The 24,950-nt window shown below is 42.7% G+C and overlaps 1 protein-coding gene across 1 annotated transcript in view; it reads left to right on the plus strand.

The window, feature by feature from the left end:
- The window catches only part of LOC121274930 (ADP-ribosyl cyclase/cyclic ADP-ribose hydrolase 2-like), a 39,574-nt gene that overhangs the window by 9,579 nt on the left and 5,045 nt on the right, over window positions 1-24,950 (plus strand). The window contains 6 exon segments of the mRNA XM_041182339.1: window positions 3,043-3,178; window positions 4,826-4,908; window positions 11,596-11,672; window positions 13,536-13,628; window positions 16,031-16,117; window positions 16,268-16,313. Of these exon segments, the coding sequence (XP_041038273.1) occupies window positions 3,043-3,178; window positions 4,826-4,908; window positions 11,596-11,672; window positions 13,536-13,628; window positions 16,031-16,117; window positions 16,268-16,280 (489 nt within the window). The 3' untranslated portion in view covers window positions 16,281-16,313.

Below are 24,950 nucleotides of genomic sequence, written 5' to 3' on the forward strand. Positions count from 1 at the left end.
GGAGTTCAGGGGGAGGAAGGAATGCAGAGATGGGAGAGAGCCTGTGGGGTGGGGAGGAAGGATTGTGAAGAGGAGAGGGACTAAGGCTGGAGGAAGAAGTAAGGTTATCTGAAGGAGTCGGGAAGGGCGAAGGAGTAAGGCTAGAGGAAGAAGTAAGGCTGGAGGGAGATTTGGGAGGGGTGAATGATTAAGGGTGGTGAAAGAAGTAAGGATATCTGAAGGAGTCAGGGAGGGGCAAGGACTAAGGGGCGGGGTGGACTAAGAGTGGTAGGAATCTGAGTGGGGGGGAGGGGTTCATAGGGGGAGAGGGGTTCAAAGGGAGGAAGGGACCAAGATAGGTGTTCGTGGGGGAGCGGCGATCCAGGTGAACATGCAAGGGAGGACTATGATGAGTCCATGACTGCCTCCTGAGGAGTGAACTGAGGGTGGGCATGATACAAGGGAATGATGAAAATGACTGAGGGCTGAGTGAAGCAGTAGGGTGGTAGGGTGAGGGCTTGATGGTAGTGATAGGTGGGACAGGAAGGGAATGGAATTTTCGTGAAGGAAGGGAACGTGCATGTTTACCTGGACATCCCCGAAGGAAAAGGGGGTTATGAGTGGTAGGCCATGGATGGGAGGTGGAAGGTGATGCTGGAGTGGTTCAACTATGATGGAGGAAAGGATGGGGGAGGGACAAAGATGGGGGAGCGCTCGAAAAACCGAATCATGACTATGCTGTCTAAGTCGACAGTGAAATGAGAGTGATGGTGGGCGAGATTAGGTGCTGCATGGGAGTGAGACCATTGGGTGGGCAGAGATGCAGGTCAGCTCAGATGGACAATTGAAAGAGAACCTGAGCAGGCAGCATTGAAAATGCTCAGGACAGTGAGATGAGTGTGAGACGTGAAGGATCCGACTGCTTTGGTGAGTGCTTGCACGAGGCTCCGAAAGGCACAGGCACAGGCACACACACACACACATACACGCACTCAGGCGCATGCGCACACACACACACGTCTCCACTCCTCTTCCCTTTGAGTGCCCGGGGACTCCAGCCTGGCTCCTTGAGCACCTGGAGGAACACCCAAGTGCCCCATTTCCCTCTCCCATTGACACTGCAGGAACACACCCATGGTTCCTGCGATGAAATGCAGGTCTGCACACATCTCCGTATTCTGCTGGACCAGGGTCTCCATAATGTTTACCATCCTTCCATGGAGAACTTCATAAGCACACATGTGGACACCACTTCATCAGACAGAGCAGGTGGACTCACTCCTCCGACTCACATGCCACTCTGTGAGGGCTTCCAACAGCTCTGCACAATGTTCCGACACCTTCTGCTGAATCTCCAGGATGGGTTGGAAGGCCGAATCCAGAGGCTCGTCATCTGATTCAAACCTCTTCCCCAGCAATCCTCTAAGTGCCAGGAAGCTTGGCTGTACCCGCCTCCTCCCAAGGCAGACTTGTGTCCGTGTGGTGACCACCAGATTGTGAACCTGAGCCTGATCAAATTCTAGGTCCCACCGAGGTGTGTCTCTCTGCTGGTGCAGTGTGTGGGTAAGCACTGCAATGGGTCTTCCAGGCTGCTTATTTCCAGCTCTTCAATGGAGAAGGTGTCCTATTGGCTGGAGGTGAGGACGTGGATGGAGCTGAGGAACTGGCTGGCAGAGGGTGTCAGACACTCTCTTGGCAGAGCTCCCTGTGAACCAAAGTAGAGATAATTAGCGCATGGCAACAGAGTCAAAAGCAGGAGAGGGAGCACTCACATTTGCATTAAGAGAGGGATGATGTGGTGCAGGATCTTCATCAGGGTGTTCCCCACCGACCTCACCATCACCACAGGCATGGTCCACCCGTCAGCGCAATGGCATGCTCCTCAAAGTGAGTGAGGGGCCTAACGTGGGACACTCCACCCCCCGGCCTGGGACCTCTCCCTGCTGATGTGAGCAGACTTCTCCTGCATGGAAACAGATGGAGAGAGTTTGAGAAGGACACATGGCACTGCATGGAATGTTTGTGTGGTGGCCGGAGACATGGACAGGATGAGGATGCGCGTTTGAGAGGATATGAGCCTGATGAAGATGTGAGGGTGTGTGTGAGAGTTAGTGGTGTTGTCCCTTGAGGTATGAGATCCCTGTGGATGTGTGAAGAGTTTGTGAGTGTGCGAGTTGAGAGTGAGGAGAAGAGGAATGAATTACCCTAGTGGAATGGATGAGACCATTCATCCTGTAAGGGCACTGACTAGCTGTCGTCTTTTGCAGAGCATTGGTGCTGACCGCTGCTGCCACTGCCTCCCAATGCAGATTAGTGAGGTTGCTGCCCCTCCTGCAGCCAGAGTGGAGGTAGAGGACACCACGGTGGGCCTCCACAGTGTTCAAAAGGTGCTTGAGGGATGTATCACTGAAGGAGGGGGCTGCAGTCTTTTTGTCTTCTGTGCAGCAGTCATGGTCTGGAACGAGTGAGATGTGTGTGCGGCTGCACTTTAGATGTGGCGTGATGAAGCGGCGAGGTGATGGCACGGCAGGCGAATGAGAGCCTGCCCGCCATGGAAACGGTGTGTTTCCCAGGAATGCATAATTAATGCAGTAGGTTTGGGGCAATAAGGCGTGAAAAGCTGCTATTGTGCCCATAATGGCACTTAGTGCAAATCTGGGACAATTCCTCCCTTTGTTTCTGTTCTTTTGAAACTTTAAAAAAAATACAATTTCAGATTTTGTTTATGCCTGGAAAATCTGATATGATGAAGTGTAAAGATTTGTCAATCAAAGCACTTTAAGAGATCTGTTTAGTTGTTCCACAGGTAGTTGTTGTCTCAGCTAATTGGTTCCTATAGAGATCCAGGAAAATATTTCCTTTGGTTACTAAGTATGAGTGACCTCGTGAGACGATCTTTAATTTTGCTATTTCCAGTAAAATAATGGAAGTACGTTAGAATGTTTGAAATTTCACTAGAAGTAGCGATCAAAAGACATCTCTGAATATATTAAGACCAGAAAAAGCTCTCATTTATATGAACTAACTGATATAACTTACTTCAGTTTTTAAATGTAATTACAGGCATTATTCTGGGAAAATACCAAGCTTCTGGTTCAGAGATATTCAGATAGAACCAGGCGAATGATGCCTCTTGGTGACACGCTGATTGGCATTTTGGCAGATGACTTGGACTGGTGCGGACAACCTGAATTTCCAGGTGAGATGCATGATTGTTGCAGATGTTTAATATTCTTAACCACAATGTTAAGGAAAGTTTATAGTGCATCGCAAAGTCATGTTATAAATAATTGGGAGCTAAATTGTGTTGTGAATGTGAGTATACATTTATGCTAATCATGCCTCATGATACTTTTATCTTTGTTCAGCCAGACATCTGCTGTGCATAGAAACCCATGATTATGATCTGAATTTTTTGCTCGTTGGGCACCCGCGATCAGCAGGCCTGGAAGCAGACTTCCGGTGCGATCTGCTCCCGACCGCGTTTTCATGCTGGCTGGCCAATGAAACGTGCGTTGAGAAATGTTTGATGCAACTGGGGTGGGGGTGGCAGAGGGCGGGCACCGACCTAACTTAGGGTATAGGTGAGCACTTCTAGTGAGCTCCCTGAAGGCAGACAGCTACCGCAGGGCCATGCAGACCTCCAAAGAATAAAGGAAATGACAAAAATGCTGCAAAATATATCCATGCAACACAGTCAAGCACCTGAAAGCTTATCACATAAAAACCAGTATCCAGATATCTCTTCTTATTTATTCCCCTCGGAGATTTCATCCCGCCCTGGGTCGAGGTTTGAGCAAAAATGTGAATGCCGCCTGAGAGAATGGCCCATTCGCCAACTGTAAATGTGGACGGCCAACGTAAAATTGCTGTTAATTGCTTTGTTAATGGGCTTAATTTCCTGCTTAATTGTCAGCGGGTGCGCCTTCTGACTGCCGTATGCACCCATCGAGCGATGACATTGGGGCGCTCGCCTGCGTCACCTCGCGCTATTTCACGTCAGTTCAGGTTGAACAAGCGCCAACCCACGGGACATAAAATTCTGGCCTATGTTTTAGCGTTTCCAAACCAAAGTATTAAGGAATTCTCATAAATAGAGTTCCTCTTTGCTTGATGTGGAGAATATATGCTCCCTCCATTGGGACGCAGTGCATTTAGCTAAGCTTTCAGAGCATAAATGCAAAGGTTGGAGTTTAGCTGGATAAAATTGTACAGGGTATCAGCACACCTGCTGTTTTTCCAGTTAAGGCTACACTTCCTGATGGCTTGCTGACTAGGCAAGTAGAAAAAAAAAGGGCCCAGTGACAGGTTTATCTTTCTAGGTCCCTCAATGGTAGTATTGTGTCAGCGTCCATTATCTGCTCAGTCTTTGGATTGGGAATTTAAACCACAAGCTGCGGACTCAGGTGGGAGTGCTGCACTACCGCTGAACCATATTTGTTACCTAGATGACTGCTCATTATCTAAATGACTGACAAATGCAATCACCAGAATTTCCACCCTTCCCCCACACCCACCCCACCACTCCCCACACCATGGGCCTAATTGACTTCTATCTTGGCACCACAGGTTGCCACAGTCTCAAGGGTTCATTGACACCAAATGAAAAGAGCAGTGCAGGCTACAAAATACATGTTGGAACTTCCATGCTGAAAGTGGGTTGTAGGGTTAGGGGAGAAAACATGCAATAAACACCAGAAATATTCCAAAGAAACATTGTATAGTTGCCTCCTACCAAACTAGCATGTATTTGTCATTGAGGTACCAATTTTAGACTATGGCATTATTGTCAGCTATTATATTATTCATACCCTACCTTTATAGCTGATATTCTTATTGTTTGCAGGCATGAATTTTGAATCCTGTCCCACAACAACTGAATGTGAAAATAACCCAGTGAACTCCTTTTGGAAAATAGCATCTGAATATGTAAGTAGCTTTAAGAGAAGCCTTACCTCAAATTGCAGACATGATTTTCCTCTTCCCCTTCAGACAAAAAGGATGCTAAACTTTCTCTCTCGCATATTTACACCCTTATCCTCTAAATGTTTCAATCATTTTTTAAAAAAATTAGCACTTCCAATATTGTTGTGGAATAATCATAGTTCTGATAAACGTGGGACTGTGACTTTAAGAATAGGCCTGTGTTGTAAGATCACATAATCTGTGTAAAGCAAAGGGTCAGCAGCACTGGGAACCTCTAGGGGAGACTTCTTCTTTCATTAAAAAGTTTAATGCACACATGTAGTTGCTGCTGTTGTCCTGTAAATAAAGTTCAATGTTTCCACCAAGAAAAGTTGCCTAGAAAATCAACTCTATAACAAACTGGCGATGAGGATAAATCAGATCTGGCAATGTCCCTCAACCAGCGATTGTGAGTATCTAAGATAATTAAAAAGAAAAGAAGATATACTCATCCGAGATGCCACAGTTTGGCAGAATTGATCCCTTTGAACCAGCCACAGATGATGGTCTCAGTAGGTAGAATGTCTTGTGTTCTATTTTCAAGCCAACAAAATCACGGGGGAGGAAAAGATAAGAGCGATTCTGTGTATTTGTGGGAGCAAAACCTACAGTTTAATTCAAAGCTTGATGCCCCCCAGTGCCCCAGATTTTAAGGCTTTCAGTGAATTGGTAGACCTCATTAAGGAATATTTCCAATCCAAGCCCTCAGTCACAATGCAGAGGTTCAGGTTCAATTCATAGAATAGAGCCTGGGGGAGACAGTTGCTATCTATGTGGTGAAATTACAACAACTAACAGAATATTGTGATTTTGGTGAAACCCTGAATGACATGCTCAGGGATCGTTTGGTATGTGGCATTCAGGAGGATGCTATTCAGCGAAGATCACTGACTAAAGTGGATCTTGATTTTAAGAAAGCGTAAGAAATAGCATTTGCAATGGAAAGTGCTGTAAGTGATTCACAAGTGATTCAAGGGGCACAAAATGGTGCCATCTTACTAGCTGGATGGGAACAGTCAGCCTAAAGTGGCACAAAAAGCCGGGACTCTGGCGTGAAGTGGAAAACAGTCCATGCTAACCGAAACAGCTTAGCAGAAAAATCGAAAACTAATTTTTATCAATGTGGAAACAAACATTCTCCGAACGATTGGCAATATAAAAAGGTAGAGTCTTATTTTTGTCACAGAAGTGGCCACATATTCAAATGTTGCAAAGCGAGATTAAAACTGGTTTCCAGGCAACAAACGAAGTCCATTGAAATCTATAGTGTAAAAGAGCCAGAAACAACCAATTCTGAAATTTATTCATTATTCAACATGAAAGTTGGGAAGAGAGAGCCAATTACTATCACATTGCAAGTGAATGGTAAACTCTTAAAAATAGAAGTAGACACTGGTGCTTCTACCACTGTACTAGGAGAACACACTTTCAGATATTTAAATAAAGTTGCTCAACAATTAAATTTGTAACAAACATCTGCCTAGTTAAAAACATACACAGGCAAAGAAATCCAGGTAAAAGGTATCACCATTGTAACAGTTCATTATAGTCATCAAACAGCACAACTACCAGTAATGATATTAGAAGGTAGAGGACCAAGCTTTCTAGGTCGAAATTGGTTGAGGGAAATTAACCTTGATTGGCCTGTGAGGTTTCAAAAGAAAGCAAAAAAGTTCCTGAGTGGAAGAAGGAACAAGGCAACGTTCTTCAGAAAGAGCCTGGAGAGTCCAAGAACCGCAGAAAGGCAATCTTTGTGTCATCTGCAAACTTACTAATCCTACCCACCACATAGTCATCTATGTCGTTTGTATAAATGACAAATAATAGACGACCAAGCACAGATCCCTGTGGTACGCCACTGGAGGCTTCCAGTTACTAAGGCATCCTTCTGTCATTACCCTCTGTCTCCTACAACTAAGCCAATTTTGAATCCACCTTATCAAATTACCCTGTATCCCATGTGCCTTTGCCTTCTTTATAAGTCTCCCATGTGGGACCTTGTCAAAGGCTTTGCTGAAATCCATATAAACTACATCAACTGCACTACCCTCATCTACACACCTGGTCACCTCCTCAAAAAATTCAATCAAATTTGTTAGGCATGACCTCCCTCTGTCAAAGCCATGTTGACTATCCCTGATCAAACCTTGCCTCTCCAGGTAGAGATAGATACTCTCCTTCAGAACTTTCTCCAATAGTTTCCCTACCACTGACGCGAGACTCACTGGCCTGTAGTTCCCTGGCTTAACTCTACAACCCTTCTTAAATAGCGGAACCACATTAGCTGTTCTCCAGTCCTCTGGCATCTCCCCGAGTCCTCTGGCCAGAGAGGAATTAAAAATTCGGGTCAGAGCCCTGCAATCTCCTCCCTTGCCTCCCTCAGCATTCTGGGACACAGATCATCTGGACCTGGAGATTTGTCCACTTTTAAGCCTGTCAACACCTCCAATACCTTGTCACTCCCTATATCAATTTGCTTAAGAACCTTGCAGTCTCACTCCCCAAGTTCAATATCTTCATCCTCATTCTTTTGGGTGAAGATGGACCTGAAGAATTCATTCAACACTTGAGCGATGTCCTCTGGCTCCACCCATAGATTGCCCCCTTGGTCCCTTATGGGCCCTACTCTTTCCCTGGTTATCCTTTTCCCATTGATACACTTACAGAATATCTTGGGATTTTCCCTACTTTTAACAGCCAAAGCTTTCTCATATCCTCTCTTTGTGCTCCTAATTGCTTTCTTAAGCTCCACCATGCATTGCCTGTACTCCACTAATGCCACTGCTGATTTGCTTCCTTTGTACCTGCTAAAAGCCTCTCTTTTCCTTCTCATCGTAACCTGAATGTCTCTGGTCATCCATGGTTCTCTGGGCTTGTTACTACTTCCTATCACCCTAGAGGGAACATGTTGAGCTTATACCCTCCCCATTTCCTTTTTGAACATCCCCCACTGTTCCTCTGTAGATTTCCCCAAAAGTAAGTGCTCCGAGTCTACCTTGGCCAGATCCTGCCTTATTTTACTGAAATCCACTCTTCTCCAGTCCAAATTATTTTTTTGCAACTTGTCTATTTCTTTGTCCATAACAAACTTAAACTGTACCATGTTGTGGTCGCTATCACTAAAATGCTTGGCCACCACCACCTCAGCCACCTGTCCGGCTTCATTCACCAGAATTAGGTCCAGCACTGCACCGTCCCTTGTTGGACCCTCTACATATTGATCTAAAAAGTTCTCCTGTACACATTTCAAGAAATCCACTCCATCCAACCCCTTAACACTATGTTCATACCAATTAATGTTAGGGAAGTTGAAATCACCTAATATAATTACCCTATTGTTATTGTTTTTACACACCTCCACAAATTGTGCACATATTTGCTCCTCAAATGTGTTAATGTATATCAATTGGGTGTTAATTGTATTCAGGTGGTTAGTTATATATTGAGGACTCGTCTGTGCTTTTGGATATCAGAGCAGGCTGAAAGAAAGGTTTTTGTTATGCACGTTATACAAAGTATAAATAAAAGCTTGTAAGTGAATAAAATATAGACTCCAGTATTCCATCCTTCAACACCAGGCTAACTGAATTTTGACAAATGGAGGAAAATATCCCACTGAATCTGTGCTCTATAACTTCATGGCCTGAACTTTACCTGGGTGCGCGCAAGCTGGGAGTGGTTGGGAAACGGGCCCCTGACCACAATCGGCCCCAACAGTGATTTCTCTCTGGCTGGCCGATTAATGGCCAGCCAGCATGAAATGCATGCTGAAAGGCTCAGTGCTGCTGGGGTTGGGGTGGGAAGAAGATGGGCAATGATGTTTCCGCCAGCGAGTGTGAGCGCTGTGAGAAAGCTCCCCAGAGGCAGACAGCTGCCTCAGCGAGCTGCAGACCTGAAAATGATCAAACAATGATTTAAAAATCTGCCAAAAAAACAATGTCCACGCACCACATTCAGATACCTGAAAATATAACTAATAAAAATGCTGTCCACGGATTTTTTATTTTTATTTTATCCCATAATGGAAACATCATCGTGCCCTTGGATGAGGTTTGATGAAAAATGCAAAGGCCGCCTGGCCGAGTCGCCCGTCTGCCAACCATAAGGTTGGACGGGCCATGAAAAATCAGAGACAATTGCACCATTAATGAGCTTATTTGCCCTCTTAATTGTCGGCGGGCATGCTTCCAACTTTTGCGTGCTCCCACCGAGCAAAATAGCGGCAAGTGTGTGGTGACATTGGGACGCTTGCCCGATGCCTTCTCGCGCAATTTTATGGCTGATCGGGTCGGCCGCACTCCCGCTTGCGGGACTTAAAATTCAGCTCCTTGTCTCTTATAATATGGCACCCAAGCTTACAAACAGTATTTTAACTGTGGCCTAAGCAATGTTTTGTGTAAATGTCTCCTCCTGTATGTTCCATTTATAAAATCCAAATCTCAATGGGGCCTCTGTGGCTTTTTCTTTCAGTGTTCAGATTTTCTGCAAAATATGGAGAACAAATTGGTTGATTCCTGTTGCATCTGTATTTTGGGAAAAACATTCCCAATTTTTGCCTACATTGTCATATTGCTTTGTGTGACACCCAATCCTCCCTTGTTAGTGACATAAACCAGGCTTTTGAGCCCCCGAGCATTTTAATAAGGGGAGAAATACCTGTTTATCAATTTTTTCCTGGACGTTGTTGGCACTCAGTGGAGCTGACCTACTCCACTTTATTATTTGCATTATAACGTCGCCCAACCAGCAGTTCTGAGGCCACCACAAAAAAGATAAGAAAATATTTTTAGACTTACCTTTGTGTGGAGCTGAGCAAAGCATGAGTTCCTACGGGACGTTACCAGCCTGCGCTCGACCGCATCCCCGCCAACATTTTCCTCACCTCCACTCCTAGGATTTACATAAAGGCCACTGGCCTAAATTGGATCTGTAGTTATCATTGAGCTGCCTCTGGAGACTTGACTCATATGGCAGTTCACCACAATTATTGAGAGGATGCTTGAGGACTGATTTTGGCAGATCCTTGAGCCAACTCTTCAAATGTGCACCCTGTACACACCATCTAATTCAGGACCTAAAATGTTCCAAGATCAGTTTCTAGCCCTATGAATTTGGAAGCCTTTGTTCATTTACATCCTTCAGCATTTTTCCTTTGCATGTAAATTCTCATTATTGGATTTTTTCTATGAAAATTATTTCCTTACACTTGTCCACATAGATTGTACCTACAACTACAGTAGAGAAAAGAGAACCACTAATGCAGGCAAAAAATAAAAAAATCTTAGACAGGAACCTGGAAAGTTACAGAGGAAGCGCAAAGAAGACCCTGGGGAGATTTATAAACCAGGATAAGAATAATAAGTACTGGGAAGTCAATAGAGGTTGATGAAGGGAGGGAGGGAGCAGAATATAAGGATAAAAGCAGGAAGTGCCGAAAAAAACTCAGTGGGTCTGGCAGCATCTGTGGGGAGAGAAACGTTTGTACGACTCTTTTACAGGAATCCAAAATTCGACTCAAAATGTTAACTCTGTTTCTCTCTCCGCTGATGCTGCCAGACCTGGGAAGTTGTTCAGCATTTTTTGTTTTTATTTCAGATTTCCAGCGTCTGCAGTATTTTGCTTTTATTTTAAAATTTAAGGATAGTGTGCCGGGACCCAAATCTGAGATTCCTGACCCCATTGTCGGGCTGTCTAATTTTTGGGAGTGCCTTTAAATGGTGTGGGCTGGCTCAGGTCAAAACCCCACGTGCAGCCCTCCCAACCTGGACGGCTCCATTGCAGGGATAGGCATGTCCTACTCTGCCATAATTTTTATAAATTAGGGCCAGTGTTTAAAGAGTTGTGGTTGTCCCTCAGACAAGTTGCGAGCCCTAGTCTGCATAAGGGGACCTTTTTAAAAGGTGAGTACAAAAGTTCCTCCTCATGTCCCCTATGTCAAGGTAAGGCATTTCTATGCTCATTGACCACTATACATTGTATAGAACCAATGAACCCTATAGTGACAGTAGCATATATGAAAAAAGACTTTAAGAAAACAGTAGAAAGTAATGAATGAATGAGTTTGTAAAAATAAAAATCATGCATGACAGGGCAATAAAAGTGTCAATCATCCAGACTTTTTAAAGTATCAGTAACAGAAACCACAAGCTCTTGAAACCATTCAACTTTGTACAAATAAACATTGTGAAATTGACAACAGATGTCAGAGAACCAGAGTTGTCAATCAAGTCATGTTTTCTCTGTGGTGCAGCTGTTTTAACAAGAGTAAAGAAGCTTTGCTAGGAACTCAGGAATTCATTACTCTTTGTTATTTTTCATCTGTTTGATTGCTTGCTGCAGTTCTCCCATTGAGGGTGTTTCATTCATGAATTCTACCACAGAGTACTGGGGAACAAACTGGGGAGTATTAGCTGCCACATTGGATTCATGACTGAGGAGATGTTGAAAATGTTCTTTCCAGATGTCTCTATTGTACAGTTTGTTGAATAGCAAAGGTGAAGGGATTAATCAATATTTTTGTAGGAGTGCCGATAATGAGCCTCATTTCTAAGTTAATACAATTACAAATGGTAAAATATTGAATAATGGCTGCAAACACAGGTTCACTTCCATTACATTAAATGCAATTTAAACTTTGCAATTTCCTTTCAGTATGCAAAGGAGGCAATGGGAGTAGTGAGAGTGATGCTGAACGGCTCAGTTTCTGATGGAACTTTTCCTAAAAATGGGTAAGAGGTGTTATAAATTATTCAGAAACGTTCTGTGAAAGTTTATCTTCTTTTCACTTGTCCATTGAACAGGTTAAATTATTAGCTTAGAAATGTTGTTCCTTTAGCATGGGGGGCATATGTCAGGAATTCCAGTATATGAGGAGTCCAGAATTAGAGCAGAACACAGCTATTTAGATTGCTACACATAATTTCAGGTGGAGATGATTCTGAGCATTTCCTACATTTTAAGGCCAGGTTTAATTATGTGCTGGGGGTTTCACAGGCTCACTCAGAAATCCTACCAGATGTGGTCAGTTGCAGATGCACCTACAAGGAGCAGGCACATATGCAATACTGGGCTCTGTGTGTGTTCCAGTATGCAGAATTCAAATATTAGTCAATCGACAGGGATTGAGTGCTTTTTAAATCTGGGACCTTCAGTCCAGGGAGCAGATAATGAGTTTCTCAGCTTCATCTCTGGATCAGCTTGTGTTGTCCTCCCAAACGGCCCTTCCCCGAAATTCATCCATATCCCACAGATGGACTTCCACTACTGCTGTTCCCAGCTCATCAATAATAACAATAGCTTACAGTTATATAGCACCTTTGACGTAATGACATGTCCCAATGTGCTTCATAGGAGCATTATACATTGAAAAATGAAATCTCATCGGGAAATGCTGTTCTCCATACTTACCCCATTCACCAAGACCCCCTCTCCCCATCCCATTTCTGGCCCAACTGTCAATCCTAGTCTCCTATTAGGTTTGCAAACTGGTTGGAAGCATTCATTGGTGTAACAGTCTGATGTCCTATCTGTAATGATGAGGAAGCCTAGAACCCACTGATACGCATGCTGAAATTACACCAGATGCCCCATGTGTTGTACAAAGTAATTTCAGGCTCCGCAGTTGATGCTATTTTTAACAGGATGTATCTCTCACTATCTCTGGTTTGGATCCAAGTTCTGTGTGAAGGTGATAATTTTGAACTGGGAATCTGTGTCAGAGGTGATCTGCACTTAGATGTCACCCATTTGTGCTCAGTGGTACAGACTGACCTGAACCGAACCAAGAGATTCAAAAAGCCCAGAGAATAGCATCCTAAATCCAGCTCAGCAGGAGCATTTATAAACCATTCCATGGAGCCTGACTCAACAAGGAGAATTTTAATTGAATGAAAGTACAACAGGAGGAGGAGGCACTCAGCCCCCTGTGCCGGTGCAGGTCACTCAGCCTCCTGTGCCAGTGCAGGTGTTGACGCTCTCTTCTGTAACCCTATTGTTCCTTTTCAAATATTAACCTATTCTCTTGTGGTGAAGGACCTCATAGTCAAATAGCCCAAAGTTGAGAACATTCCTCCTCCCTCTCCCCTTGGCTCTTCCAGTGAGCATTTTTGGTTTCAATCTCCTACTTCCCCATTTGCCCACCATGGAATCAATCTTTCACTGTTTCACTTCATTTCTGATAGGAATGCTGATGATCATCCACTTGTGTCTGGCTGTCTTCAGAACAGAGAGTACACAAACCTGTAGAAAGGTTAGTTCCCAAATTGCTGCAAACTATTGATTACCATTTAACAGCACCCACCAATCTTTTCCTACAGTAACATTTAAAACATGATTGCAACAAGTAAAATGCGGTTCCTTTGATAAGACACATACTACATTTGGAAGTGAAATAACTGTAGAAACACCCACCAATTCCCTGACCTCCACATCTCCTGACCTATATAGATTATGTAGTTATAAAGGCCACTTTGTTGGATTGGGTATCAGTCTCATTAGTACAGTGTTGATGCAGAAAGCACCAGGTAAAACAAAATAGATCAGGATACACAGACTGTACTGAGATCTATATTTTGTATTGTTTTCCTCTGCAGGTTCTTTGCTAAGTATGAGCTTCCGAATTTAAGAAAAGACAAAATCTCTGAAATACAGATTTGGATCATGCACAATATTGATGGACCTGTCAGGTAAAGAAAATGGATTGTCTCTTATACTTATCAATAGAAATGTATTTTACAACCAAAGTGAAAAACCAATATCATATTAATTCTTCATCCACAGTCTAAACAATTTGCATTTAATTGGTAAGAATTAGCTTTGATATATTTTCTAACTGATGCTGGTTTGGTATGAGCAGTGTAGGATTTCAGTTCAGGAGTCACAGATGACCCAAAAAGGGGCTTGAGCTCATTAGTGAAAAGCATATGACTGGTGACAGGTGAGAATGGTTTACTAGTCCTGAACAGACAGATGGTACAGAGTATTGATTTCTAACTGGTGATGTAGCCTTCTGCCTTCTAGCTTAAGTGTTAGGAAGCTCTTTTCCTCGTCTTCCTCCATCTGAAGAAGGAAGCAGTCTTCCCTTCCGAGTACCTGTTTATATACTTTATTTCTAGGGGCTGGTGGCTCACCCATGTCAAACACATGTTTGATCCTATCTGACTAATTACCAAGGACATGCACCCAAGGTAAGCCCTCCGTCTCTCCAGCACTTTGCCTCGAAGAGATCTTTCAGTTTATCTTGTGCTGGGTGCCATTTGTTAACTCCTGTCAGACACCATTCTCTGTAAGAGGGTACAAGACTGTATCCCATTGACTCTCAGCATGGAAGCCTGTACCAGGAGACCTTGACATGTGATCCTGAGAGCATGATTCCCTTGGCTATTGTCTTTGTTTATCTCTGTCGGTGGCTGTTAAGAACTTTCTTTTGAAGAGAGAGAAAACGAAAAGAAACTAGCTCCTGTCAGGCGATCACAATATTATGCCTGCTAATTCTATAATATTTTTAAAGCTGCATTTCTTACAGTGGATTGTATCAAATTTAACAAATTCCTGCTTTCCCTATTTAAATATTGTATTTAGAAATGATAGGGAAGGAAAATGTGGGGTTAGGTTAGCTGTGTTAATCAGAAACATCATTCAGACGATAGTAAGAAAGGGCATAACTAACAATAAGACAGACACAGAATCCACATGATTGAGACAATGGGTATGAAGGGATCAGTCATACTATTACAGTTATACTACAGATACCAAAGAGTGGAAAGGAGATGAAGGGAATCGTAGGTTGGCAAATGTATGAAGGGAGCATGTAACACAGAACTATAATAAAGTGGGATTTCAACTATCCAAGAGTAAACTGACAGGAGGAGGCATAAAAGGGGAGAAGGAGGTGGAGTATTTACAGTCCATCCACCACTCCTTTCTGATCCTCCTCTCTGTAAAAAGCCCAACAAAAGATGAAGGATTGCTTGACCTAATGGGAAATAAATTAGAATAGCTATGAACAGTAAGTGTGAAAGGTCATGGAGGGAGCGGTGATCATAATATAAGAAGGTTTAAGTTAGTTGTTGAGAGAGATAAAAATAGTATAAAGAGTAAATAGATTTGAGGAAAGTGAACCAATTAAGTATGGTGCGTAGGCTCTTGAAGCTTGAGAGCCAAAGGAGGCACCCTCTCAGCACTTTAAAATACTTGAAATAAAAAAAGACCACAAAATGACTGCAGAAAATGGCCATACCAAAATTGTGGATGCCAACGGCCAGCTAGATGAAAGGCTGCCTGAAAATGTTCCTAGAGCACTGAACACCTCAATCTGACACCAGGGTGCTACCTCTAGGCAGCTGACATGTTCCTGACACCATGGGGAAAATTCCAGTTGGCCTTGTGTCATTGATGTTGTGAAGTGTGTTTGCTAAGATGTATGGTATATTCATTTAAATATATGATTATGTAAATATTTATGTCATCACAGGAAGTGATGCAATGTCCCATAATGCAGCAGCCATCTTAGTTAGTTAGTCTGCACAGTGAACAGCGCATGGAGCAGAAGTGTAAAGAAACCTGCATTAAAGATCTGTGTTCAACCCCTATGCCTACCTTCAGCTTCATTTGTGGCCTAGAAAGAGATAATACAATAATTGGCCTTAATTGGACTCTGAATTATCTTAACAACTTACCCACTGCTTGCTGGCCTGATCCAGCCTCATGGAAGTTGGTCAGGGTCAGATTGGTGCCAGGAAACCAACATGCCAGCTGGTGGCATTCAATTATGCCCCAGCCTGCCTCAGTTCTTGCCCCATATCAGTACCAAAACCTTGGCCATACTGTCTGCCCATTTCACTTGCTTCAGTTTGTGATAAGGGGGTAGAAGTTCAGGGTGATATATCTTGCCCAAGTGTGTATCAGGAAATGAGCACACGCAGCCTGTTTTTCAGTGCACCCTCAGGGCAAAGTATCTCAGTAGAGGTAAGGACTGAACATAGTCTCTATGTTTGGTGTGCAATAGTGACATCCTTTCTTGGACAAGTAACAATTAAATCATTTCTGTTATTCATTGTTAAACTTGTGTTAATATTCTTTCTGATAGAGAATCATGTGGGACTGGCACTGTTAGACAGCTTGAAAATATCCTGCAGAAGCAAGATTTCAGCTACTCTTGCACAGACAACTACAGGTACATGAATTATTACAGTACTGTCAACAGTAGCAGTTTTGTACTACCAGTGAATTTATTCACTTTTAATGAACCAGTTAGTGATAAATGTCATATTAGAAGACTGTATTATGATCCAGTTGACTTAATTGGATCAATTCCTATTTACAGAAATGGTCCTTAAGAGAGGGCAGAAGAGGAGATGGAAGCATAACAGGTAAAAAAAAAATTTGTTCATGGGATGTGGGGATCACTGGCTAAGCCAGCTTTTATTGCCTACCCCTAATTGCCCTGGAGAAGTTGGTGATGAACTACTGCAGTCCATGTGGTGTAGGATCACCCACAGTGCACTTAGGAAGGAAGTTCCAGGATTTCGACCCAGCGACGTTGAAGGAACAATGATAGATTTCTAAGTCAGGATGGTGTGTGGTTTGGAGGGGAACTTGCAGGTGGTGGTGTTCCCATGTATCTGCTGTTCTTGTCCCTTCTAAGTGGTAGACGTCACGGGTTTGGAAGATTCTGTTTCTTAGATCTGCCCAAATCCTGGGGTGAGGCTTATTTGAATAATTGTGGTGGGCGATCTATGCCTGTGAGTCACAGCAGAAGCACCCATAGTGCTATGTTCTCAGATCCCTGAGGTAGCACAGACCTGCTTTGAAGGAGGGAAGCTAGGATCTTAATGAGCTGAAGGAAAAGATAAGTAAAATAACCTTATGTCCCTTCAAGGAACTTTGGGCAACATTGTGAAGGTAATTGTTCCCTCTGGCAGATTTTTCTGGTTCCTTCTAAAATTGTTACCATTGCAAAAGGTCATTTCCTAGCCTTTCCTGGCCCACAGTGGAATTTATGCCCACTCTAATTAGGTGTGTGATCCATTGGATTAAAAGGGGTGCAATGGTTGGAATTTCCAGGGGAAATAGATGTTACCTAGACACCCACTTAAAATGCCGTTAGTACACAAGTGTAGTGGGTGTAATTTATGTCTGTCTCTGGAATTTGTGGGGTAAATTACTTACAATGAAAATCCAGTGTAGCCAGATTGTGCTACCATTCTGTTTGGAACGGAATATCTAGCCAATGCGCTTTAATATTGAACAATTTATTAAAAATTACCTGCTGCAGAATAGATAATTATGACATATGTTTCACAATGATTACATTTTTCCTTAAATGGCATTGTTAATACTTAGAAATAGGAGGTATAATTAGTTCTTTTGTTACAATCCTCATGGGAATCCATAAACCAAATGAATCAAATTTACCGAACAATGCCCAAATGAAGAAACTACCAACCAAGATTTCACTTTTTGTGACTTATACTTTAACATGAATCAGAATCAACATAAATTAGATATAAAATAACAAGCAAATCACAGTTAGTACAAATAATAAATTGCACTTGGAATAGCAGATTCAACCATGAGAGATCTCACAAGTCTTATATTGTAGGCCATCTACTCTGCCTGTACGGCACCAATTTCAGCCACACAGTTCTTCCAAGCAGGCAGAATTCCAGTCCCTTTCCTTCAAAGACTTAGCCGACTGTTCACAGGCAGCAGCTTCCACATAAACAGGGTTCTGCTCATGCATCTTCCATACAATTGTGTACTTCGTTCCAGAACCTTTTCCGTTCCCATCAGTCATGGTAACATGAATCTACCAGAACAATTTTTACCTTTGCATGGTATGACCAATTCTGAACATTCAATCACTTAGAAGTGAAATAAACAGTAACAACTGTCCTAAATGTCATTTCCAACTGTTCAGGAATCCAGCTTCCTGACCAGCTCCTCCCTTACCTCTTTGTCTCTCTACCATGCAGCCTCTGCATTTGAACTGCCTTCTTGTTGAGACTGCTTCCAGGTCAAGGATCACCAGATCACATGGATCAGTATTTCTTATTATCCAGTAATTATAATTGTTCCCTTTATAAGTGATGCAAACTCTTTAAAGTCCTTTTCAAACATTTTTAAAAATAGTTGCAGATTCCCAAAATATTTTAATGTACTTACAAATTTTCCTTACTGTTACTGCTTTTGGGTCAAAGACCATCATACCTTCAAAGATCAAAAGTAACTGTTAAGGAATATTGCAATGTTGGGAGATTGGACTGAAAAGTGACTTCTGGAATTCAGCATCAGCAACTGTAAGCTGATACAGTTTGGTAAAATAAATGACAGAATAGGCTTATTACTCCACAAGGGAAAGGAATTTCAGAGTGCGGGCTCAGAAAACATTAAAAGCAGCAACCCAAGTTGCTGAGGTTCTGAAAAAGCTGACAGAATTTTAACCAAAGGGGTTTAGAACATAAAAGCAAAGTGGTAATGATAAACCTATATAAAACTGGAATATGATCTTAGTTAGAATGCTGTGTGCAGTATTGTTCCCCATACTATGGCAAGTATATTGATCTTTAGAGAGAGTACAATGCAGATTGACCAGAGTGCTACCTGGTATGAGGAAATACAAGCACAAAGAAAGGCTTGAAAAATTGGATCATTTTGTCTTACAACAGTGCAGATAATAGCATGATATAATAGAAATGTTTAAAAATGTGAAAGAATCAGACGAGGTGGATGGTTACAGTTGGGTTTTCAGGGGCTGAGAGTTCAAGAACAAGGGGACATCAAATAAAAGATTAAATGTAAGAGATTTAGAATGGAAGGTAATTTCTTCATGCAAAGAATTGTAAGATTGGAGAGTTCATTTTCAGTGTTCATGAGACAGAAATTAACTCAGCATTCCTGATTATATTGGATAAACGGATGAAGGAAAAGAGGTCGAAAGTATATGGAAACAGGTCAATGTGATTAGAATGGCTTGGGAGGTAAATGCCAACACAGAATGTTTGTGCTGACTGCCCTGTATGTATGTATCTCAATCTAAGCAAATATATTTATAATTGTCCATCTTCAGGACATCCCAAAGTGCTTCATTTTTTGATGTATAATTGGATTTAAGTACACTGGACACAGCAAAAGCTATGGGTCCCAATAACATTCTTTATATATGTTGAAGACCTATGCTTGAACTAGTTGCCACCTGCCTAATTATTCCAATACAACTAGTACAAATGGTCTCTCTAAGCTGCAGGACCACATGGCAGCCCATAACTTGCCACATAAGTTGCACACAAGTCGGCTCCTTTAAGTTACTGCATGTGGATGTTCACACAAAAAAAGTTTCAAGGGGCTGAGCAGCTGAACAACTTGCCCATGTACTTCAAACAATCAGCTGGGGGTATGTTAGCTATAACATGTACCAAACAATGTAGTGGGCCCTATCATCATAGAACAGGATCAACATAACCCAACCAGCTACCACCCTATTAGATTCCTCTCAATCATTTGCACAGTGATGAAAGAAGCATTCTATAGTATTATCAGTTGACACTTTCCAATAACTGCTCACTAATGCCAATTCTGATTCTACGAGAGTGACTCAACTCTTTCTCTCCTTAAAACCTTGATCCAGATCTGGGTACAAGAATTGAATGCTAGTAGAGATGTGAGTATTTTCCCTCAAGGCAGGATTGGGATGAGTATAACACCAGATACTTAGGGGTCAATGGGCATCAATGGAAAGCCTCTCCGGTGACACACAGGAATCTAACTGGAGATGTTGGTGATGTTGGAGACCAAGTATTGCAATTTAGGACAATGTCTACTGATTTCTTCAGGAAATCCTTGGCACAACCATCTCCAGCTACTTCATCAATGACAGTTCCATTTTCATGGGATCAGGATTGATACTGTTAGCTAACTATTCTACACAGTTCAGCTCTATTCATATCTCCTCCAATAATGAAGGAGCACATGACAACCTACAGCAGGACTTGGACAATTTCCAGCCTTGGGTTGACAATTGCAAGATAACATGTGCATCACATAAGTGATGGCTAATTGCCAACTCCAGGAGGAAAAGACCTCATCACCAACCCCATCTTCAATGCACCACTATCACCAAATCTCTCACTATTAGCATACTGGGAGTTTACATTGACAAAAATCTGATTGGACTAGGCATAACAACAACGTGGCTGCACCTGCAGAGCAAAGGCCGGGTGCACTACGACCCACCTCCTGACCCCCTCAAGACCTCTGCATATTTACAAGGTTCAAGCTTAGACCGTAATTGATACCATCCAGGATAGGGCATTTCTCTTCATTGGAGTTCTTGGCACTGGGCTCAATGTTCAATCCCTGATAGGAAAGGGAGTGGAGAGGAAGGAAAAAGAAGAAAGGGAGATTTGAAGAAGATAGAGAATTGGATTTGGACTGATTTTGGAGGGAAGGAATGGGAAATAGGAAGGAATCAAGGGGAGAAAGTGTGGAATGGCGATGTGGGGCGGAGAGAATTATCATCCTTGTTAAAGAGAGACTGGTCCAGTTCCATTTTGGTTCTCAGTGGAGGGGAGTCCCATGTACATACTCAACAGGTGGAGGGTTCCTGAGCAGCTTTCCTCAGTGTATGGGGACGGGAAGTTACCAGGACTGAGTTTCTTGTCAGTGAAACTAGCTCATGACTGCCGCTTTTCTTCTGCTGTGTGAAGACTTGCTCTTGCTCCCAGCTTCACAGTTTGGAAAGTTCATTAGTGGATTCTTATCGGACTTTTCATGGTGGTATTAGATAGTGACAGATGCTAATTTCTATGCTTGATATTTTTACCTAGAAGTTCCCATTAAGTGAGATTTCACTAGTGATCAGGCAGAGACTTGTGATCAAGTTTTCTCAATGCCAATAACTGGTCATGCAGGGATTTTCTTATTTGTTCTGCTGATATACTTTGTTTTGATTTATAGATAGGAATTATATTCAATTGCTATTTTAGGTTCAAATGCATGAAACTTTGAACAAGCAGTTATTGTTGATGGTAGTAAATCAAGGAAAGTTCAGTGCATGGGGGCGTTCACATATTAATTTAACCCCTTTAGACTCTCACTGCACCAGCTACATTTGCAAAACCTATGGAGAGTTGCAGTCTTTTATAAGAACATAAGGGCATAAGAAATAGGGTGTAGGCTATTTGGTCCCTCGAGCCTGCTCCACCATTCAATCATATAATGCATGATCTGCTTGTGTTTCAAATTCCACATTCCCATTTACCCCCGATAGCCTTTGATTCCCTTGCCGAACAAGAATCTATCCACTTCTGCCTTAAAAATATTCAATGACCCCCGCCTCCACCGCCTTCTGAGGCAGAGAGTTCCAAAGCTTCATAACCCTCTGAGAGAAAAAAATTCTCCTCATGTCTGTCCTAAATGGGCGGCCCCTAATTTTAAAACTGTGCCCCCTAGTTCTGGATTCACCCACAAGAGGAAAATCCTTTCCACGTCCACCTGGTTAAGACTGTTCAGGATCTTGTATACTGCAATCAAATCACCCCTCACTCTTCTAAACTCTGGTGGAAACAAGCCCATTCTGTCCAACCTTTCTTCATAAGACAACCTGCTCAGTCCAGATATCAATCTATTAAACCTCTTCTGAACCGCCTCCAACGCATTTACATCCTTCCTTAAATAAAGGGACCAAAACTGCACACTATATTCAAGATGTGGTCTCACCAATGCCCTGTATAACTGAAGCATTAACCCTTACTTTTATGTTCAATTCCCCTCGTAATTAAGGACAGCATTGCATTAGCTTTCTTCATTACTTACTAATTTTTGTGACTCATGCACTAGAACACCTAGATCCCTTTGTACCTTAGAATTCTGCAGTAGTTCTCCATTTAAGTAATACTCTGCACTTTTGTTCTTCCTGCCAAAGTGAACAACTTCACATTTTCCCACATTAAACTCCATTTGCCTGATCTTTGCCCACTCACCTAACCTATCTATATCCACCTGCAAACTCCTCATGCCCTCTTCACAACATACTTTCCTGCCTATCTTTGTGTCATCTGCAAATTTAGTTACCATGTCTTCACTCCCCTCATCTAAGTCATTGATGTAAATTGTAAAATGCTGAGGCCCCAGTACAGACCCCTGTGGGTCTCCACTCATCACATCCTGCCAACCCGAAAAAGACCCGTTTATGCATCCTCTCTGTTTTCTGCCAGTCATCCAATATTCTATTCATGCTAATATGTTACCCCTACACCCTGAGCTTTTATTTTCTGCAAAAACCTTTGATGTGACACCTTATCAAATGCCTTCTGGAAATCCAACACAGTATGTCTACAGGCTCCTCTTTATCCACAGCACAAGTTATTCCTTCAAAGAACTCCAATAAATTGGTTAAACATGATTTCTCTTTCACAAAACCATGCTGACTCTTCCCAATTACCTTGAGTTTCTCTAAGTGCCCAGCCATAACTCCCTTAATGATCGATTCTAACAACTTCCCCACAACAGATGCCAAGCTAACTGGCCTATAGTTTCTTGTTTTCCGCCTCCCTCCCTTCATGATTAGAGGGGCCATACTTGCTACTTTCCAGTCTGATGGAACCTTTCCAGAATCTAGCAAATTTTGGAAAATTAACATCAGCGCAACTACTACATCATTAGCCAGCTCTTTTAAAATGCTAGGATGAACTCCATCAGAACCGCCAGCCCGCAGCTCCATCAGTTTGCTCTGTACCACTTCCCTAATAATTGTAATTTCACAAAGTCCCTCTCTCCCTTTCACCTCCTGATTTACAACTATTACTGGAATGCTTTTTGTACCCTCTATAGTGAACATAGAATCAAAATATTTGTTAATTTCTTCTGCTATTTCTTTATTATCTGCTATTAACTCCCCTGTCACTCTTTAGAGGACCAACACTTACTTTATACCATAAGACATAGGAGCAGAAATTAGGCCATTCGGCCCATCGAGTCTGCTTCGCCATTCAATCATGGCTGATAGGTTTTTCAATCCTATTCTTCCGCCTTCTCCTCGTAACCTTTGATCCACTTACCAATCAAGAACCTATCTATCTCAGTCTTAAATACACTCAATGACCTGGCCTCCACAGCCTTATGTGGCAATGAATTCCATAGATTCACCACTCTCTGGCTAAAGAAGTTTCTCCTAATCTCTGTTCTAAAAGGTCTTCCCTTTACTCTGAGGCTGTGGCTTCGGGTCCTAGTCTCTCCTATTAATGGAAACATCTTCCCCACATCCAATCTATCCAGGCCTTTCAGTATTCTGTAAGTTTCAATCAGATCCCCCCTCATCCTTCTAAACTCCATCGAGTATAGACACAGAGTCCTCAAACGTTCCTCATATGTTAAGCCTTTCATTCCTGGGATCGTTCTCGTGAACCTCCTCTGGACCCTCTCCAGGGCCAAAACATCCTTCCTGAGATACGGGGCCCAAAATTGCTCACAATATTCTAAATGTGGTCTGACCAGAGCCTTATAAAGCCTCAGCAGCACATCCCTACTTTTATATTCTAGTCCTCTTGAAATAAATGCCAACATTGCATTTGCCTTCCCGACTACCGACTCAACCTGCAAGTTAACCATAAGAGAATCCTCGACGAGGACTCCCAAGTCCCTTTGCATTCCAGATTTCTGAATTCTCTCCCCATTTAGAAAATAGTCTATGCCTCTATTCTTCCTACCAAAGTGCATGACCTCACACTTCCCCACGTTATATTCCATCTGCCACTTCTTTGCCCATTCTCCTAACCTGTCCAAATCTTTCTGCAGCCTCCCCGTCTCTTCAATACTACTTGTCCCTCCACCTTTCTTTGTATCATCTGCAAACTTAGCCAGGATGCCCTCAGTTCCTTCATCTAGATCAATAATGTATAAGGTGAAAAGTTGTGGTCCCAACACTGACCCCTGTGGAAATCCACTTGTCACCGGCCGCCATCCTGAGAAGGACCCCATTATCCCCACTCTCTGCCTCCTGCCAGACAGCCAATCTTCTATGCATGCTAGTACCTTGCCTCTAACACCATGAGCTCTTATCTTACTGAGCAGCCTCCTGTACGGCATCTTGTCAAAGGCCTTCTGGAAGTCCAAGTAGATAACATCCATTGGCTCTCCTTTGTCTAAGCTACTCATTACCTCCTCAAAGAATTCTAACAGATTTGTCAGGCATGACCTCCCCTTAATGAAACCACGCTGACTTTGCCCTATTTTATCATGCACTTCCAAGTATTCTGAAATCTCATCCTTAATAATGGACTCTAAAATCTTACCAACAACTGAGGTCAGCCTAATCAGCCTGTAATTTTCAGTCTTTTGTCTCACTCCCTTCTTAAACAGGGGGGTTACATTAGCGATTTTCCAGTCCTCTGGGACCCTCCCTGACTCCAGTGATTCCTGAAAGATCACCACTAACGCCTCCACTATCTCTTCAGCTATCTCCTTCAGAACTCTGGGGTATAATCCATCTGGTCCAGGTGATTTATCCACCTTCAGAGCTTTCAGTTTTCCTAGCACCTTCTCCTTGGTAATGGCCACCATACTCACCTCTGTCCCGACTCTCTTGAACTTTGGGGATGTTAATCGTGTCTTCCACCGTGAAGACTGACGCAAAGTAACTATTCATTTCCTCCGCCATTTCTTTGTTCCCCACTACTACTTCTCCAGCATCATTTTCGACCAGCCCAATGTCCACTTTTGCCTCTCTCTTACCCTTTATATATCCAAAAAAACTCTTGCAATCTTCTTTTATATTACTGGCTAGTTTACCCTCATATTTAATCTTCTCCCTCCTTATTTCTTTTTTAGTTGTCCTCTGTTGGTCTTTGTAGGCTTCCCAATCCCCTGGTTTCCCACTGATCTTCGCCGCATTGTATGCTTTCTGTTTAGCTTTTATGCTGTCCTTGACTTCCCTTGTCAGTCATGGTTACCTCGTCCTTCCTTTAGTATGCTTCTTCCTCCTAGGGATGAATTTTTGCTGTGTCTCCCAA

This window comes from Carcharodon carcharias, chromosome 1, assembly GCF_017639515.1.
Source record: "Carcharodon carcharias isolate sCarCar2 chromosome 1, sCarCar2.pri, whole genome shotgun sequence".
Classification (NCBI taxonomy): Eukaryota; Metazoa; Chordata; class Chondrichthyes; order Lamniformes; family Lamnidae; genus Carcharodon; species Carcharodon carcharias.